The following is a 20,933-nucleotide window of genomic DNA, read 5'->3' as shown; positions in this document are numbered from 1 at the left end:
CACTGGAAGTTTTTAAGAAGAGACTGGACAGCCATTTGTCTGAAATGGTATAGGGTTTCCTGCCTGAGCAGGGGGTTGGACTAGATGACCTCCAAGGTCCCTTCCAACTTTATTATTATTATTATTATTATTATTATTATTATTATTATTATTATTATTATTATTATTATTATTATTATTATTATTATTATTATTAAATGAGACTTTCCAAATTAGAGTTTAATACTATCTGTAATTAAAATTATCTAGTTGCTGAAGATAATTCTTTGAAATCAAGTAGCATTTGATGGTTGTTTTGAAAAGCAATTTCTGAAGTAACTAATGAACTAAAGTTTATTGCTATTTAAAAACAAATCATGAGTATCCTTGGTCCTCTATTACTATACAAGACTGTAAACAGAATAGTAGGCCCAGAGAAGCCTTTGCTTACGATGAGGATTTTATACCCTAGCAACAGCAATATATCTAAATTGTGAGGAAAACTGGCCACTGCAGAGACCAGTAACAAACAGAATAGTATAGTACTGAATGTCTTCCCATCCACAAATATTTACCTTCAACTAAGGATATATACCCTATTCTTTGAGTATCACCTTTCCTGAGTGTATAATACAAAATGAATTATAAACACAATACTGATGATGTAAAAACATACAAAAAGCAGAAAACAATGCGTATCTAAAAATTCATATATTTTTCTATTAAAGCTAATTTTGGGTCAAATTAGTTTCATTGACATACATACTTACATAAATGAAGCTGTGTCTGTTCTAGCCTGTTTCCAGAGGTGAAGTTTCACTTAGGTTAGACCTGTACAATTTTCAAAAGAAAAATACAGAATTGTACAGTCCATTTTACTCCTTGACTCCAGCTTGTGAAACTGATATGTAACATTTGGCCTCACTAAGAAAGCTGAGTTGTTTTATTATGAAAATTCTACAGTTTGGTGGCAAAAAGACCCCCAGTACCTTCAGCTATATCATTAAAATGTTAAAACAGCAGATATTCTGGAAATCCGTTTTGCCTGCCAATAAATGTGCAAATTGTATGTTGGTTTAGTAATTTTTAGCACTTAATAGCAGTAGTTGGGATAAATTTAATGTGGCGCTGCTTGCATGTTTGTTTTTACAAATAGAATACTAGTATCTATAATGATTGATTTACAACTTTAAAGAAATGGTATTTGTGTTCCTATTGATCATATTGGCCAAGGCTGATACAGTTCAAAACATTTGGAGCTTTCTGGGAAAAGGCTGATCTAGAGTAAAGTTAAGATTATATAGATTTATAAGATTATAAATATAGAGTTTATAAAAATCATACATTTTTCATCACAGAACTTTGCACAAACTTACCAATAGTGCTTCATTCCTGTTTTACCTAAATTTCTAACATTCTGCAGATAAATAACACTAATTGGGGATAGTGGTTGTTTCTTTTTTAAACAAAAGAACATACATCTATTTGTAATTTTATCACTTATATCATATACAATATTATAGGTGTCTAACTGCGGCAGCTGCCTTAGAAGTGCTTCTGTGCTAGGAGACGTTTTAGGTCTGCTTTGGTCTTTTGTATTGTTCCAGAATATCAGGAATCTGTGGATCTGTCATAAATTAGACGGCTTACTTACAATGCTGTCCATCTAAAGTGTAAACCCCTTTCCAGGTTTATAAACTTCTTAGATGCTAGGTTTACTTCTCAGCAGATATCAAATCTCAGGAAAATTGTTAAGAGACAGTGTCTTCTTCTAAAGAATGATTAAAGCCTAATAGCTAAAATTAGCCTACCAAGCTTTAAGAAGCTCTCTAGTATATTTTATAAAACAAAATAAAAAAAATTGAATACTCCATGGCCTAAAATAGAAAAATGCTGTGTAGGTAGCAGAATGGCATTCTTAAATATGATACCCATTTGCCTTGCCGTCACAAGGATCCTATCTTGATGCTCTTGCTGGAGGCTGCCACTTGCCTGCTTTTGCTGAGTCTGTCCCTGATTAGAGAAAGTATATACAACTTTGAAACTCTGGTGCCAGGTTAATTGATGTTGCTGATTAAATACTTCCACCATGAGCAATCTAAAATTGTTTAATGCATTAGAAAATAATAGCGCCACTTGTGCAGATAGCTTGTACTCTTAATTTGGTGTATTTCTGCAAGAGGTGTAACCTACGTTTATTTTTTTTATTATTGCCAGTGTGCCAAATACAGATATTCCCACTTTGGTAGATGCCAGGTTCCTGTATTGGCAAGATACAGGCATTTTTGTGGTAATTGTGACACCATTGCTTAGGACTGCAAACGACTAACTTTGGTTACTTGCTTGCCAAAATTAACCATAGTGGTCATGCTAAATTTAGCATAAAAATGTCATTAGAGCATACAAGAAGACTTTGACTTCTGGGATCAGATTCTTTTTTTAGGAATACTTTCCAAGTCTTGTAGACCATGAAAAATAACAGGAAAATCAGGGGACTAGGACCTCAGTAGTATTTTGAGTTTCAAATTTCTCCATTTGTCTTATCTGCATAGCACATTTGTGTCTCTTACTAGCATATTTTTTTCAATCTTGTTGCCTGGCTTTCTTCCTGCATACTTTTTTCATGATCACTCTGTGACTTTGATTTCAACCTGCTGCCTTTCAGGCTTGAGTTCCACAGTTCTGTGATTTAGTTCATTTCTAAAGAACCCCCTTTTAAAATAGTGTTCATCAAATTTTGAGGAGCAAAATATATTCTTTTTTACACCCAGTGATCTTTATAACCTAATATAATTTTGGAATTATCTGTCTCTGTATTGCTAGCCAAAAGTTTTAAAACAAAATTTACTTCTAGTGGTAATGTTCCTAGTAGAGGTAACCCTTGAGTACTATTGTAATGGAGCCTGCCTATCACAGTTGTAACTCATATCAGGGGGTTGTTAGACCCAGGAGTAAAATGGCTGGAGCCTTCCTACTTCCGACTCAGTCGGAACTCGGTCACTCTTAACTTGAGGACCGTCACCCGTCTTAATCGGACGTTATATCGTAAGAATTGGAACCGTGGTGAACGATACTATCTCAAAACGACTTTTTACTCTCATTTACAGTCAAAAACTATTTTTCAAATATTAACATAATCAATTGACAATGGGATGATGGCAAATGGTTGGCGAGCAAGTTGGAACTTTTGAATTTGGGACATAAATACCACCACCACCCCCGGCAGAATTTGAACAGACTGATTGTAAGTCGGGTACAAGCTGTATTAATTTTAATTACTGCTAGTAACTTTCTTTGGTCTGGGCCATACTTTTTAACCTTCATAACTCTCAAACTGCCCAATTTTTGCATGACATTATTTCAGCTAGCAAGTCAGTAATGGGGTGAAAATTTTATGATGTATTTAAAAAAAGATTCCTCTGATTTCTACTGTAGTGGGTTGGTGAGAAAGATTTCACTGAGTTCAATTTAAAAGTGGCATGGTTTCGAGTGAAAAAGCAAAGTTATTAAGTATATTTTGTCATCCTCTGTCTCATACAGGTGACAGAACTGAATGAGCCACTGTCCAATGAAGAAAGAAACCTCTTGTCCGTAGCTTACAAGAATGTAGTTGGGGCCCGACGCTCCTCTTGGCGAGTAATTAGTAGCATTGAGCAGAAGACTTCTGCTGATGGCAATGAGAAGAAAATTGAGATGGTGCGGGCTTATCGTGAGAAGATTGAGAAGGAATTGGAAGCTGTGTGCCAGGATGTACTCAGTCTCCTAGACAACTACCTGATCAAGAACTGCAGCGAGACCCAGTATGAGAGCAAAGTCTTCTACTTGAAGATGAAAGGGGACTATTATCGCTATCTTGCTGAGGTGGCCACAGGGGAGAAGAGAGCGACTGTGGTGGAATCCTCTGAGAAGGCATACAATGAAGCTCATGAGATTAGCAAGGAACACATGCAGCCAACTCACCCCATCCGACTTGGCCTGGCCCTTAACTACTCTGTTTTCTACTATGAGATCCAGAATGCCCCTGAACAGGCATGCCACCTGGCCAAGACGGCTTTTGATGATGCCATTGCTGAGCTGGACACCCTCAACGAGGATTCCTACAAGGACTCAACGCTCATCATGCAGCTGCTCCGTGATAACCTAACACTCTGGACAAGCGACCAGCAAGATGATGACGGTGGTGAAGGCAACAACTAGAACCTTTGGATGGACTGGCAGCCGCACGCCGATGCTACTACTGCAGTCTTTATTTTTTTTCCCACAAGTGAAAAGTGGGGGGGAGGGGGTCAGGGGTGGGGTAGGGGAAAAGGAGGTGTGATCTTCCAGGGAGGCTCCCCGCAACCTGTCTTTGATTGCCTCTGTGACACTTTTGCCAAAACACCACTAGGGGAAAATCAGGCTGGCTGTGGTGGTATGGAGTAGAATAGCAGCCTCACAATGGCATATGGACTGTTCAGTTGATTATTAATTCAAGGGGAGCTGTCTTTAAGTTATCTTAATTGCTAGGCATACATGAAGTTAATGATGACTAACTTGAATGGAATGGCCCTCTCTCTTTTTTTCCCTTGGTTTGATTTCTTTTTGTTTGTTTGTTTGTTTGTTTGAGAAGCTGTTCTGTGGTTCCAGTAAGGTTTCCCAGTCATTCTCTTCTCAATGAAATGTCACACTATGTTAAGATGAAGTTTTTGTCTTGTCTCTCTACTGTCCACCTCCAATTTTGGAAGATTTGAGTTCCCATTTATTATGGCGTAATTTTAAAAAGATTCCAAGATTCTAAAATCATAAGCATTGGAGTTTAGGTGCTGGAGATGGCCTGCAGTATTAACCGTAAATTACAGTTTACAGTATTTCTACACAACAGCCATATTTTACACCAAGCTTTTTGAGTTTAAATTTGCTTCTTCTTTCTGGCTTAATGTTCTTTTGTAGCTTGCATCTGGGAATCAAGTTTTCCAGATGTCTGAATACTACATGAAAACCATTCATCTTCTGATCCCTTTGCCATATTTTAATAGATGCTTGGCAAGCAGTTATATGAAGTACAGGAATTCACAGGAAAGGATTCAGAATTTAAATTGGACAAGAGAAGTTCTTAAAACATAATGCCACTTGACTATTGTTAATCCAGACCTGTATTTTTCTCATTCAGTGTCTGGAATTTTCCAAGGCCATTTCTTTTTCAAAGGAAGAGGAAAGGTGTCATAGTGCATCCTCAGGGATCCTGCTGTCAGTTTGCTCATAATCTTAGGTTTCTCCTAGCATAATTAAAAGATTCTCAGCAGATCTCCTCTGCCTCTTTTTCCCATGCCTCCGACCTTTCCTTTGTTGCCCGTATTGAAGGCAGAGCCTTTCTGTATTGCAAGCCTATGATTATAAGTGAATCTATCAGGATAGAAACATCAACAAAGAAAAGTGTCTGATTCCAGTATCCTTTTTAACTAAACAAGATTTAACAAATCTTGGCCTATTTCAAACATGTACAGAAAATTCTGTTCATTTGCGATACTTAATATACTGGGAATTGGGGGGAAACTACAGCTGATCAGGAATTTTTGTCATCCATTTATGGAAATAAATCATAGTGGTTGGAAATTCACTGCTTTTTTTCCCTTCGTTAATTATAGGGTTTTTATTTTAAATACAGCTTTTGTTAGTCAAAAGCACCTTAGAAGAAAACAGGGCTCTAATGATTTCCATTGTACAAATAGATTTATTTCCCTCTGTGGAAAAGAAATTTGTTTCTCATGATGGCCTAGACTTTTTTCTATTTTGTTTGCTACAATGCACCTGGACAGTAGGGTGAGCTTTCTTGACTGTCTGCAATTCCAAAGAAAGTAAAAGTTTAAGATGGGTTGATATTGCAAAAAGCTGGCAAATCAGCATCAATGTATCCAGTGCAGATACATTTCAACAAACATAAATTGTACTTTGTTGCAGTGTGGTAATATACATTCAGTGACTTTCCCTTCAGGGCCACTTCAGTAAAGTGCCACACCAGTAGCCTGCTTTGTGCATCCTGCTGGCTCTACTAAGGAGGAGAGGCTTGCAACTTGAGTGACTGAGTGAAACCTCTAAGAAATACTGTGGACTGGAAGGACATTTTAAGGCTTCTCTTTAATTTGCAGTCATGTTGTGTGAGCAGTGCGTATCCCTGGCTTTGATTTGGAAGTGATTTACTGGAATTACAAAACCTTTCTTGATTTTTTTTCCAGCTTCTAGCTCTGGCTGCTTTAGGAAAACTTTATGCAGGGGAAAAAGATCGCACAAGAGGGCTAAATATGGAGTGGGGGGCAGGGGGTTGGGGATGCGAGCAGCTTGAATGGTTTCTTTCAATTTTTTGTTAAAGAAATGCACTTGCCTATGATAACTGTTTCTCCAGTGAAATGAATAACTGCTCCATTATTCTATTGATACAATATTGTGCATGCTGGTGTTGTATTTCTATAAAGTAGCTTGAAATTTATTAACTTATACTGTAGATGTTATGTATTCCTATGACAATAGTCTTCAACAATTTTTTAAATTTTTTTAATTTATTTTATTTTTCCTTTTTTGGGGGTAAAGTTTGCTCTACCAAATAGTGATCGTAACAAAACTGATCTGTTATGGATGTTGCTATAGTGACATGCAATTATATATGATTTTTTTTAAAAAAAGGAAAGCAAAGAAAACACCAGTGTTAGCTTAATCTTAATGTCTGGTGTTCGTCATGGTGAAATTATAACTATTACAGTGTAGGAGAAAAATGACTATGTTCTTTGAATGAGCCTTTGTTTGTGCTTTTCTGTCATGTTATGCAGTGAACTCTTTTTAAGGTCTAATCAGTGATTATTTTTCCAACTCCGTGTTTCTGTAAGGAATTATTTCACACACGGACCATTCTTAGCAGTTTTCCTCAGTGATGGAATATCATGAATGTGAGTCATTATGTAGCCGTCGTACATTGAGCAAATAAACTTACAGATCTGATGTCCATGCTACTCCACTATGGTCTTGTGTTGGACTCTGCTTTATTCTTGGTAGCTGTGAGCAGGGGGTCTGGGAATGTGCCTGGCTGCCATTGTGTCCTCTGATGCAAGCTTTGCTAATGCTGGCAGTCCTGGAGTTCTGGTTGAAGTACTTCAGGAAAGGCGAGAAGGAGTGTTATATGAAGATGGTGACTAATGGTTCTTTAGTTAATGCCATTCCCTAAGCGTTTGGGAGGGGATTAGTTATTGAACCCTACTTAGGGATAATTTGTACCCAAGTCTGTTTTCTGACAAGGGGGTTGTACAGCATTTTCTGACTGACATTCTGTCAAGGAAAACTGGAGGGGAAACGTAAAAGCAAAAAATGTTTTAGTAAGCCTTAAAAACATTACAATCAGTTTCAGTTATTAATTTGTAGAGACCTTGGGCAGATTTAAGAGATCTGTATGTATCATCTGAGGATTCCAGAAAGAGCCATCAGGGATCCCAGAAAGTGCATTCACTTCCAGAATCTCAAATATGTGTATGTTTGAAGGTAGGTAGTTTGCTCATCCATTGAAAATGTCACATGATGCACACTTGGTATGTATAAGGCATGCCATACTCATCATCAGATGCCTCTTTCCCCCTTTTCTTGAAGCCTTGTGAAATTTCAGCTCTTGTCAGAAAGTTAAATGAAAAATGCAGTTTGGCAAATAGGAGCCTCATTTTGATGCACTGTTAATTGCTGCTTAAATTTATAAGACAGACCCTAGAACAGTGATGACGAAGCTTTTAGAGACTGAGTGCCCAAAACCCGCCCCCCACTCCGCCTGCCCACAGGGCCATGCACTGCTTCAATAGGCCCGCCATAGCAGATCACCCAGGCAGCCCTGCAGCACCATGGCAGCCACGCCCTCAGCTCGCACCCCACAGCATCTGCACACTATGGAGCGCGAGGGCGGAATCTTGTCCCTGTATGTACTTGGCTGCGCTGCTCCATGCCGGGGGGCAACTCTCCTCCAGGGGGGCTTCTGGAGAGGAGGGGGCCACGGGGAGACGGGGCTGGGGTGATGGCGCGCATGCCTACAGAGAGGGCTCCGAGTGCTGCCTCTGGCACGAGTGCCATAGGTTCGCCACCACTGCCTTACAAGGTCTATTAACTGATCACCCTAATCTGGTGTTATTTAAATATATTGGTCTTTAACTCTGACAATTCAAGAGAAAAGACGGTGACTAGGAAATTGTAGTCTAGTATCTTGAGAACATCAGTTTGAAGAAGCTGGTATAGTTGTCGTCACATGTTGTGAATCTTGCATTCTTTCTCTATTGTGATCACCAGGAGACTAGCCCAGTTCAACTTTTTAACTTTTTAGCTGAAGATTTCATATTCTTGAGTCACACCTGAATTCATTGGTCAGCAACCCCATGCCTTCCAGACCCTACCATTATGGTCTGTCTATTATGCATAAACTTGTTGAGAGCTTAGGCCTGTTTGATATAAAGTTGTAAGAGGTTAAAATTATTTTAAGGTATTTACTGAATCCCATGCTTTTCTGAAGTATTTTCTGAGTTGAATTGTGGGGAGTAGTATCTCCTTAAACTGTTTTCCTTGTAACCTTGTATCCAGTTTTGTTCATGTTGTCACACTAGCACTTTGTCACCATCAATACTGTCTCTATCAAGCTCAAAGAATAAAAATCTCATTGTTCGATATTACACACACACCTCTGTCACTCCAAAACTGGGGAGGCGTCAGAGTGCTCCTTGCCCTTTATTTTATCCAAAATTATAATTCTGTTAATCTCTTCTAAAATGTGGATCATAGCAGGGGTGGAAATCTGGGAGTAACTTAAAGGATAGTAGAATAATGTGAGAGCTTTCAAGTTCATAGGAACATAACACCCAGATGATTAAAATTCTTGGGAAAATTGGGAAGAGTGAAAGTAGGTTACAACTTTAAATAATGTTAAGTAGTTTCCAAACATGTAAATTGGTTCCTATCAGACACAGCTGCATTAAATTGCACCAGGGATTTGCTAGGAAAAAGAAGCCAGCAAGCAAAGGTTCGGTTCTGGTTTTCAGGAGTAAAAAAAACAACAATTGCTAAATCTAAACTAGGCTTGTATCTAACTATTGTAGGTTAACAAGTCAAGAACTTAAATCAGACTGATCTGGTCATGGATGGGCATGGAACTCAATCCAGATGAATGTGTTTCTAGTTTAAAGTCACTTTATTAACTGTCCCTCTTTCCTAATGGTTTAAATGCAGATAAAGTGCCTTTTAAAAGTATCCTTTCAATTGAGGTGACCCATTTTATGTGCCCTGCTTCTGGGAAGAAAGTTGTGTGACTGGGCATGGCAGGTCATCAGAATTTGTGAAGGTACTTCACAATATTTCTGTATTTCTGCCTTTGGTTTGGAGGAAGTTTGGGAGTTTTAAGGAAGTGTAAGAGGTAAGACTTTAAAGTATCCATTTTAATTCTTAAGCCTGGTTTTTGGAGGGAGGCTTTAAGCATGTGGAGGGTGTTGAAACCATCTGAAAAACTTAAAATGCCAATGTTAAAATCCAACAGAGTGAAGAACAAAATAAAACACCCTTTTTATGATCCTGTAAACCAGTGTTTCTCAACCTTGACAATTTTAAGGCATGTGGACTTCAACTCCCAGAATTCCACAGCCAGCATTGCTGGCTGTGGAATTCTGGGAGTTGAAGTCCACATGCCTTAAAATTGTCAAGGTTGAGAAACACTGCTGTAAACCCTTAATTCAGGTTAGAGCCAGGGCGACTGGATGGAGGTGAACATTTACTGGCCCTTCCTGATACCACACGGGATTTGCAGCAGATATTTTATCTTTGCGCTCTAAGAGAGAAACATCTGCTGCTACCTAGGATTGAACTCTCAACATTCTGAATAGGAAGTGACCCAAACTGTTTGATACCACTCCCACCAGACTCTGGACTCTCCAAATGAAGTCTGGTGCCTCATGACGACAACCTTGCTGTAAGTGTACAAGAGAGAGAGAGGGCAAAAGCTAATAAGAGCATGAAGTTGTGTGCTTGTCATCGTGTGATTTAGAAGGTTTGATTTTCATATTTTCAGGAATATAATAGTCCCAAAAGTGAGAACTATAGAGTCTCCTTTGGAGAGAGATGGGCAGCTGGGTAAATTTGATTAATAAATGAATAAATAAAATATGTGTAGGCAATCTCAGCCGGGCATTTATTTCAAGTTCTGTGCTGTGCAGGTAATCCTTGACTTATGACTGATTGCTTAGCAGCTGTTTGAAATTATGACACTCCCCAAAAGGGACTTATGAATGGGTTTCAAAGTTCTGGCATTGTCCTCCCAGACATGTGATCACATTAAAAGGCCCACATATACGGCCATTTACTTCTGTTTTCTAGCAATGTATTCCTATGGAAGGGTTGCCGGAAATGGGCCCAAAAGGCCAGAAACAGGCAAAAAATCTTGCAAATTATTGTCATGTGACTGTACAATACTGCAACTACTGTACAAGTGAGCAGTTGCCAAGCCCCAAAATGGAACTCTGGATGGTCCAGTATTCTTCGAAAACCCCCAACCAGGAAACATTGAAGTTTGTCAACGATTCTCTAGTTAGTAATTCACTCCTGATGGACATGTGGTTTGACAGTGAGTCAAACGTTATCTCAACGTTTGTCAACGTTTCTCCCCTTTAAAGGAGAAGAGGGTAAAGGTCAAAAGAGACAGAGTGAAGCATCTTAAATCATAGTCATTCCAAAACCATCTCTCCTGCCCCTCTCTGAATGTTCACATATGATACTCATGTTCTGTCCTATGTCTGCATTAAGCTGATATCTCTAAAAAAAAAATTACATTAGTGGTCCCTTGGTACTCATCGTTAATTGATTCCATGAGTACCAAAAATGATAGGTACCAAACAATTTTTTCCCATAAGGAATAATGTAGTGAGTCACAAGGCAACTGATACTGACAAGTTCTAGCTTGTGCGGTGAGTATCAAACAAATGATGAGTACCGGGACAAAATGTTCATGTCAAAATGCATTAAGTACCAAATTTGATGAGTTTCAAAGCAGTTGAGTACCAAGGTATCACTGTATTTGAATTTAAATATCTGGTTCTGGTGTTTTCTTCTAAGTCAGAGGTCCCCAGCCTTTTGGGCACCAGGGAGAGGTTTTTCTACGGGCTGGAGGGGGTGTGGTTTCATGTACTGCCTGTATCCCACGGATGGGGCTTTGCTTGTTTACGCGGCCCGGTTGCTGGCATGCTGCAGACCGGTGCCGGTCCACGGACCAGGGGTTTGGGACCCCTGTTTTAAGTTATCACCTTTCTTCCTAAATGACATTTATTCTAAATTTGTCCTAAAACAGTAGGTGTATCCTACATTTAGAAGAATCTGCTTTTCCTTGCTCTGTGGAAGAATTCAGATTAAAGCATCCCAGACAGATGACTGTCTAGTATCTTCAAACATACCCAAAAAGGAAACGTGATTAATTAGTTCCACTACTGAACTTATTAAGAGTTTTTTTTCCCCTGACATCCAGCTGGAAAGTCCCTTGCTATTGCTTAAATGCATTCTTCCATGTCTGGCACTCAGATTAGAGAAAAAGGTCTTGTTCTGTGTGGATATCCTTTCAGGTGTTTGAAGATAACTAGAAGTTTATCTTAAGATGAGAATCCCAGCCCTTATCTTGTAACTTTTAAGATGTATGGACTCCCAGAATCCCCCAACCAGCATTACATTCTGTATTTCTGACTGTTATTTTATGATGGGAAAAATATATGATGCCCAGCTCAACTAAGCTTCAGTGGACTACACTGACTGAATCCAGGCAGCTGTGTTAATTCAGAAAATCATAGCTCTGTAAACCATAAGCCTTACCATCTTGCTAAGTTGGTTTGCAAAAAACCCCCGACTGTACTGCAACTGTACTGAGTCCGCAAGGAGAAGGGCGGGATATAAATATAATAAACATAAACAAACATAAACAACAACATCAAAAGGCCTTCTGGAGATCTGTAGGCGTTCACTATCCTCCCCCCCCCCCTTTGATGAGGTAGATGAAATTTCCAGTCCACATTCTGCATATACTCATCACTGGTGCCACCTTCAGAGTGTTGATGCTATTGCATCCAAAAAGGCACCCTCCTTGATCTTTTCTCATTTCCCCCCTTCCTTTGACAATTTCATCACTGGCTGTTAAAGCACAAAGCACTTTTGCTTTGCACAGGGGCTGCAATTATTTCCTACAATCCTAGAAGTGGAAGTGGAGCTTGTGGGGACTTTTGGAGTTTATTCTGAATATTTTTTGCAACTATCCAGGAAAACACACTTCTGTCTTCAGCAGAAATTTAAACATACACGAACCAGCATATATAAGGACTATTTTTAATGGCATGATTACAACATACAGGTGTTCCTCAACTTACCGTTCATTAAGCAACCGTTCGGAATTACAACAGCACTGAAAAAAGTGACTTACGATTGGTCCTCACACTTATGACTGTCAAAGCATCCCCATAGTCAAGTGATCAAAATTTGGGTGCTTGACGATTGGCATGTATTTATGACAGTTGCAGCATCATGTGCACCATTTCTGATCTTCCCAGTTGGCTTCTGATAAATAAAGCCAATGTGGGAAGCAGGATTTGCTTAATGACCATGTGATTTGCTTAACAACTGCTGTATCCACTTAACCATGGCAAAAAAGATCATAAAATTGGGCAACAACTCACGTAACGACTGCCTTGGTTAGCAACAGAAATTCTGGTCCCAATTGTCAAAAATCGAAGACTATCTACAAGCAATGAAAATAGAAGAGTTTTATGTAATGAATGTCTATTGGAGCTGAATGCATTAGGGAGAATTAATTAACTTGGCCTACCAGCAATTACCAGTCTCTTAGAGCTTTACCATAGCTTCCCCACTTTAAAACCAAGCTGTTAAAAATACAGATTTTCAAAAATGGTTAAAATAGCAAAAGTAAAACTAAAAACAAAGTTAAAATTCATAATTCAATTAAAATCTGGGTCTTTGAAAAGCTACTGAAGAATTACATTTAAAAGCAAAATGGGATTCCAAATGGCTGCTAGGGGAACTAGTAGATAAAACTTGTCTGAGCATCACAGTAAGCTTTGAGGTTAGTATGGAAAGAGATGTTTTCTCAGCTAAACCTGGACAGAAGCTAGATAGGATTTTGAAGAGAACAATCAGCACCTTGAATTTTGCTTGGAAATGAACTGATAACAATGTAATGTTTTATTCTCATAAATGTATTTGCTGCCTCAGTCACAGACTATAGGAAGCAAACCACAATGGGAATAAAAACATACCATTCGGTCATAAAAACTATGTAAAATCAGTTAGATTGAAACTCTACCACAAGATCTTAGCTACAGTGCAGAGTTTTGCACAAATTGGTATTTCTAGACTAGTCACTCAATGTTATCAATGCATGCTCTGAAGTTTTGAAGATGTACTTTTGGCAGTTAGCAACCAAAGCTGATAATATGCACTCCTGGTTATTACCTTAATCTGGATAGTAGAAGAGAAGCACCCCAAAACTACATATCTGTTTCTTCTGGGAAATTCTAATCTTATTGTGACTGGTAGATCTACTGTCTGTCTGGAATTAGATCCCCTCACAGTGAGCACCACTGCCTTGTCAGCATTCAATTTCAGTTTATCATTCCTCATCCAGGCTATTACTGACTGCAGGCAGAGATTCAGGAGAGTCCCACCATTTCTTGAAGATGTCACAGAAAACTAGATCTGGGTGTCACCAGCATAGCGACAGCCCCTGGTTCCAAACCTCCCAATAGTCTCCTAGTAGTTTCAAGTAGATTTTGAAAAACAAAACCATTGCAAAAAAAAAAAGACCATTTATTCTTAAATAGAATAGAATAGAGCAGGAAGGAACCTTGGAATTCTTCTAGTCCATCCCCCTGCTCAAGCAGGAGAACCTATACCATCTCAGACAAGTTACTGTCTAGCCTCTTTTTAAAAATCTCCAGTGATGCAGTGCCCACGATTTCTGGGGGCAAGCTATTCCACTGGTTAATTGTCCTCTCTGGCAATCTAGAAAATGCCATATTTGATTGTATCAAAAGCTGATGAGATATAAAACACAATCAATCTTCTATTGGGTCACCAAAGTTCATCATTTCTTTACTTATTTATTTATTAAATTTGTTTGCTGCCCATCTTGTTGCAAGGCGATTGGGTGGCTTACAAACATTAAAAGCCAATAAAACCATGCACAATAAATATTCCTAATAACAGTAATACATAACAATTACAAAGATGAAGAAGAGGGGAGCAGGATGAGCATGAGGGGAGGTGGGGGTCTTCTCTTAATCCATCAACCACCCCCAGTGTGATATATCTCCCAAACCCAGGGTCCGGTTGACCGTCTCGGTCCAGAAGTACGGGAATACCTTCCAGTCTTCCGACCTTCGTCTACAAGATTTCTCGTCCGAAATATGGTCTTTTCCGAGAAGACCTGGGGTGGTCGGTTTTAAGGAACTGACTGCCCTGGGCGTCGTACGAGAAGACGACCCTGTCCACCCTAGCCGGACAGGGTATCCCGTGAGACGGTTCCTTAAGCATCCTGGATCCATGCCATGCAGGACTTTAAAGGTGATAACTAACACCTTCAATTGCACCTGGAAGCAAACAGGCAGCCACTGCAGCTCACTGCACTCAGGGGCTCCAAGAACTGCCCAGGCCATCACACTCTGCACCAGCTGTAGCCTCCAAATGTTCTTCAAGGGTAGCCCCATAAAGAGTGCATTGCAACAGTCCAAATGTGAGATGACCAGAGCTTGGGTGACTGAGTGCAGGGACTCCTGATCCAGGAAAGGGCACAATCTTGCTGTCCAAGGCAGTCTGAATCTTGTACACTAGTTTGCTCTGAAGTTAATCTGGAGTGAATGATGATACTTTGCTTCTTCCAGGGTTGCTTGCCATTATGAAGCCACCACTATCAACCATTTTATCCAATTCTGGGAGACTGTATGTTCTTGTGCCTCCTTGGACATGAAGTCAGCTCGGTGACCTTGGTCCAGTCACTCTCTGTCAGCCTTAAAAAGGAGGCTGTGGCAAACTACTTCTAAAAAACATTGCAGGGACAGTCTGGGTAATCACCAAGAGTCAACACTGACTTGAAGGCACCCCCCCCCCCACACACACACAATCCTTGAAAACTTAATTAAAACTCCTGCCTGAAATTCATGAATAATTGCAGCATTAAAATTATTCTCAACCCTTCACAAACATTATCAGGCTTCTCTCAGGATGAAGGCTACATCCTGTGTGAAGTCACACGTTATGGGCAGCAGGAAGCAAGCGAAACATTACCTTGAAAAGCTAGAGAATGGCTAATAATTGTCATAGGCAGCTAACAAACCCTTTACCAAAAGAAAGAAAATTAGGATTATTTGACAATATTCTTCACTTTGCCGCCTCCTCCCCTTGTCAAAAATAAAGGCATTCTCTAAATTTGTACTTAATAAAGATAAATGTATTGTGATCCCTTGCTTCTTAAGAAGAATAAATAATAACAGTCAGAATCAGCAAGAGCATTTGGCAAGGACATGAGTATTTCAATAATTAAGTCACTATCCTTTTGCTCTGAGTGTCTGATTGATATTGGAAAGGAAGCAACGAGAGTCTGCCTCACATGCAGTGGCTATCTCCTGTATGTCTTTTAGGACTGATAAAACTCTGCTAAACATTGATTATAGCAAATCATCCAGAGCTTTACTAAAAAAATCAATTCACTGTAAGTGCAAGCAAACCAGGAATATATAATTGAACAAATTATCAGAACAGTAATACAGAATATAGTAATTATCAGCACATATAGAAATTCAACTTTTTCCTCTTGCTAACAAAAATAATAATATTGGAATGTTCACTACTGGAAACTGAGAGGAACACAATACAAATTGATGGATTCACAGAGCATACACAGGGAGTAGGAGCCAGATTACATTAGCAATCATGAAATTTATAATCATACAGTGGTTGTGAAAATTATGAAGTGATTTCCTTCTATTTCTGTTGCCCAAATCGGAGATAATTTGCTAGAACAAATCAGAGGAGTGTTACCATAGCCTAGGGCCTTCATTCCAACAGAAAAGCCATTCTGCAATTAAACTATAACCTGTAAATGAAAATGAGAAACTTCTGATTTCTACATATAGTACTCACTGAAACCATAAGTTCACAGTTCTTTTCTCATAAACAGAAGAGAGTGATGAAGCCTCCTATTACAGACCAAAAAATATATATGAAAAATTCTGTTATATTGATTTCAAGGAGGGTTATATTAATTCCTGAAACCACAAGTGTTCTTGGATTATAACTATCACATCAGATTTCACTGATTACTTATACTATTTCTAAGCACATCTTAATTTTAATGTAAACCTTCAGATAATCCTTGAGTTATGACCATAATAGAGCCTGCCATCATAGTTGTAGTTTGCAATGGTCATAAAGAGAGTCGGTCATGTAACTGATACAATTTTACCACCTTTTTGCAGTGGTGATAAAGTGACTGCCATGTCGTAAAGTGACTGCTGCACTGGTAAAGGAAATCCAGGGTTTGATATGTGCCAGTTTTGCTGAAAAATGGGAATTAATACCAGTTTTGGGCAAAATCATCGTAAAATGCAGTAACATGACCGTGGGACATTGCAAATGGCTGTAAATGTGGCCCAGTTGCTGAGGGCCCTAAGTGCATTCATGTAAGTGGGGGGAGAGTGACTGTTCGAACTTCAAATTTGCATGGTAAGTACCCTCTTGTAGGACCATTGGAACTAAGTTGACATAAATTGAGGATTACCTATACAACACTTGTCACGAAGGGCAGAAAGTGCTTACAGGAGGCAGAAGAATGGGCCAAGAACAGAATTGTGGAAAAATGGTTTTTCAGTTTGCAAATTGAAAATCACTTCCGATTGGCAGGACAGAGATAGTAGGAACATAGAGATCTCTAGGAGAAAAATGTGTGGTTTGCAGTCTAAAGAATTTGCTAAAAGTTGTCAAAGATTTATGATATAAGCAGCTGCTATATGAATCTCAAGGAAACCACCTAAAACCAAAGGAGACTTTCAAAACCTTGTGTGTCCTGTCATAGCTCCAACTTCTAAAGCAGAGTTTTTCAAATTTCCACTAAGATGTGAAGTCCTTCAACTGTCACAATTCTCCAGTCAGCACATCTTAAAGTTGCCAAGTTTAAAAAACACAGTTCTAAAGAAATCCACCTTATAGTATTCTCAAGGAAGGTCCTCTGAATGTGTCTTGTGACAGTTTCAGCAGAAATATAACTGATATCTTTAAAAACAAATTGCTAAAGTTTAGGTTTCTTCAGAAGCGCCTCCAGCTCTGCCCTTTTGTACTTGAGTTGTAGTGTTAGATGGCAGTACATAAGGGATGGGGTTTGCATTGTAATGTTGCAACCCACATTTTGTCATTTGTTCCCCCCTTCCCCATAGATATCCATGAACCTCATGCTCATCATCAGTTGTTTAATATCCTTCTATGAATCAAGAGTCTCTCCTCAGAGTATGGTCAAAAAAATCAAGATGCCAATATGGTGTGATTGGCACTCCATCTTTTTTTCATATGTATTGCACATCCAATACACACAAAAAACAGGCAGAGCCTTGATTGCGTTGTACCATCTGCCATCTTCTTTTTGTTTTTGACACACCCTGGCAAAAAAGGAGACTAAGATCTGCAATACAAAGTTGTGATTTAACACACAAAGGCAATAGATAACCTATTGTTATCACAATAGTCAGAACTGCTAATCGGGATCATTGGAAATGGACTCTACAAAACTCCCAATGGGTAAATGTCTAGTTATTCACATCCACACAATAAGCTCACATCTGGTCTTTGATACTGTTGAGAGTGTAAATCCAATGGCTCTGACTTTTCTGCACCTCGTGATGTACTGACCACAAGGAGGCAGTAGGGTGTAGTTAGAGAGTTAAGGATTGACTCCTTCCCCCTCTTTGTCAATCAGGTTGCTAAACTGAGGTTCTGCCTATCTCCTCTTGTATTAGTGTAGTAGAGCAAATGCTCTTGGGTTCTCCTGGTGGAATGCAGTTACTCAGGCACTAGGCCTCTAACCATACATAAATCTTTTTGTTTTACAATAGTTATAAAACCTGCTTCACTACTGATCTGATTAGGACCTACTCTCAGGACACTCACCAAAAAATGCAACGTTTCAACCTCCAACCTAACCGATACACAACATGAAAGCACATGGCTCAGTTGGGATGATGTTATAGATGGGAAGAAATCTTTTCGTACTGGACCTTCCAAAAAAGGTGCTAAAGCTAGGCCAGGTGAGGGGTTTTACCTCCTGGATTGTCCCAACTCTGTCTTCACTCCTGATCATTTTGCAAATAAGAGTTGTTATCCTCATTATCGTTCTAGCCCGACTTTGAAAAAAATCTAGAGCAGTGTTTCTCAACCTTGACCATTTTAAGGCATGTGGACTTCAACTCCCAGAATTCCACAGCCAGCATTGCTGGCTGTGGAATTCTGGGAGTTGAAGTCCACATGCCTTAAAATGGTCAAGGTTGAGAAACACTGATCTAGAGCTCCGAAGCCAGCTCTGACCTATTAAAACGCGTTGGGTGGACAAGCAACTGGACTTACACCAGGCCATTCTATCTTTCCTGGGGCTGTTATTTTTGTGCGCAAGCTGCATCCTGCTTATTCGTCTCCCTGTGCAATGGACAAAGAGCGGGCTCTCCTTCCGTAGGATATTGTACTACAGTACATCGTCGCAACACGCTACCTCCCGCCCACACACCCTTTGTCCCCGACCTGATGCAACTCCCAGGGTGTGCGTGAGCCCACGCGGGGACGGGAGCGCGCGCCCACACGCACTCTGTCTCTCTCACACACCATATATACACACACACACATACAAAACGCTCGGCCAATCCCTGCCCAGCCTTCGCAGCCAATGAGGCAGAGAGAAATGCAGCGGCCTGCCAAATCCCGGGTCTGTTGCTAAGGCCAAAGCAAAGTGAGCGGGCGGCTCTTCCCCAACCGGGCGGGGGAGAGAAGCGTTTCCTGCAGGCGCCGCGTTGCGCCTGGTCGCTCTTTGCAAGCCCGGCGGGGCCGGGGTAGAGTCGAGATGCGCAATCCGCTTCATTTAAGTACTATAAACCCCGGCTTGTGCTGCTCGTAGCCTGCGGGTGGGGGGGGGGGAGACCGAGATGTTCGTATACGGGAGATCGGCATCGGGAAGTTGCGGGATTCGCCAAACCTGCGTGTATTCCTGAGCATTTGCAATGCTGCTGCGTCATTGCTTGAGCGGGGCCTCTGAGCATGAGCCGAGGGCCATCTGCGGCTCAAATGAGAGGATAACTAGAGAGGTGCTTGCAGTGTGACAGGCTTGGCTTAAGCTTGCAATGCAATGTCTAGGACGGGTAGGCAACCTCGGCTCTTTTATGACTCATGGACTTCAACTCCCAGAATTCCTGAGTCAGCATAGCTGACTCAGGAATTCTGGGAGTTGAAGTCCATGAGTCATAAAAGAGCCGAGGTTGCCTACCCCTGGTCTAGGAATATAGCATTCATCCTATAATAACTAAATAACTAAAGGCGCTATAAAAGAAAAAAAAAATGGAAGTGAAGAGGTCTCAGTGTCATTCGTGTACATGTAAGAAACTCACTAGCCAACGCCAAAATGGTGAAGAAGAACATTTCTGCACCAGTAGGAGACCCACCAGAAATTGGGAGATTGCCAGCACCAGCCTAGAGTAGTCAATTCCCCCAAGGGCCCATCAACAATGCTTCTATTCCAAAATGTGTCAGCCTTGACATATGTTGAAACTGTCATATGATGCAGCTGATTTAAGGGGGGAAAATCATTCACGGGAAGAACCAAGGACAACCTAAGTCTGTTTTAAAGCATGGGCTGTGGAGGAGTTGAAGACATGGGGACTTACCAAAAGAAAGAGATGAGCAGCATGAGGAAGAAGATCCTGCCCAAGTAAACAGGGCGGAAAACAAAAAAAGGAAGCTAGAGAGGAAGAGAGAGAGAAAAAAATGGCTGGCAGAAGAGAAGAGGAAGGAAAACAACCTTAGAACCTAAGAAGAAAACTTAGAAGGGACCCAAGGTAACAGCCTTGCTATCACTTGATCTTAGATTTAAAAAAAACCCTCTTGCTTTAATGGACGCCTGTCTTAGACAAGGTTGGGTAACTATGGGAATTTTATGACTTATGGATTTCAACTACCAGAATTCCTGAGTCAACTGCAAGGAATTCAGGGGGTGGGGATGGAAGCCCACAGGTTATAAAGTTGCCGAAGTTGGCCACCTTGCTCTTAGGCCTGCTTTTTGGCATTTCCTTAGTAGCAAGCATCCTTCATAGTTCTTGGATAGTTGTAAGAAATACCCTGGTGACTCAGGTACATTGATTCTCACCCAACCTTGGTTTGAGTGGGGATTTAGAAGCAGTCACAAAACCAGAGGAATCTGCAGGTTACAGTAAAAAAATTTTTTTTAAAAGCCCAAACTGGTTGCACCATTGCAACCACCATTTTGATTTTTTTGACCACATCCTGCAGAATTCCCCACACCAAACCCTAAAGCATGAGAGATCTGAACCATGGATGAAGTTTAAAGGCAGGGAGGAAAGTGATTGATTGGATAACTTGTTTGTTTTTCCTGAATGTAAAAAGATATATTCATATAAGTGATGGACTCCATATGATTTTTTCCAGAATGTGACATTAAGGAGAGAACCAAACCAGCATAATAAAGATTTAGACTTCATTAGAGGCACAGCAAAGTGGCACAATGTAATTTTTGTTTCACCTTTGTCAACCATCAGGCTCCAGCTGTTTCTATTTTGATAGAAAGCGGCTATGCTGCAAAGCCAAAGCTCCAAATTTGGGGTACCAAATATAGTCCCATAATATGCAAAAGACAGGTATGTTTTTGAACTGCCCGGTGTTGC

At 40.1% G+C, this 20,933-nt stretch overlaps 1 protein-coding gene across 1 annotated transcript in view; it reads left to right on the top strand.

The window, feature by feature from the left end:
• Nucleotides 1–4,215, top strand: part of YWHAG (tyrosine 3-monooxygenase/tryptophan 5-monooxygenase activation protein gamma) — a 19,143-nt gene extending 14,928 nt beyond the window's left edge. Inside the window, exon 2 of the mRNA XM_015823804.1 lies at nt 3,520–4,215. Coding sequence (XP_015679290.1) covers nt 3,520–4,176 — 657 coding nt within the window. The 3' untranslated portion in view covers nt 4,177–4,215. The remainder of the gene's footprint in view (nt 1–3,519) is intronic.
• Nucleotides 4,216–20,933: the final 16,718 nt, after the last annotated feature.

Source organism: Protobothrops mucrosquamatus, unplaced genomic scaffold (assembly GCF_001527695.2).
Source record: "Protobothrops mucrosquamatus isolate PMUCROS unplaced genomic scaffold, P.Mucros_1.0 scaffold_181, whole genome shotgun sequence".
NCBI lineage: Eukaryota > Metazoa > Chordata > Lepidosauria > Squamata > Viperidae > Protobothrops > Protobothrops mucrosquamatus.
Note: the sequence above shows the minus strand (reverse complement) of the source record. Positions and strands in the feature narration are given on the sequence as shown.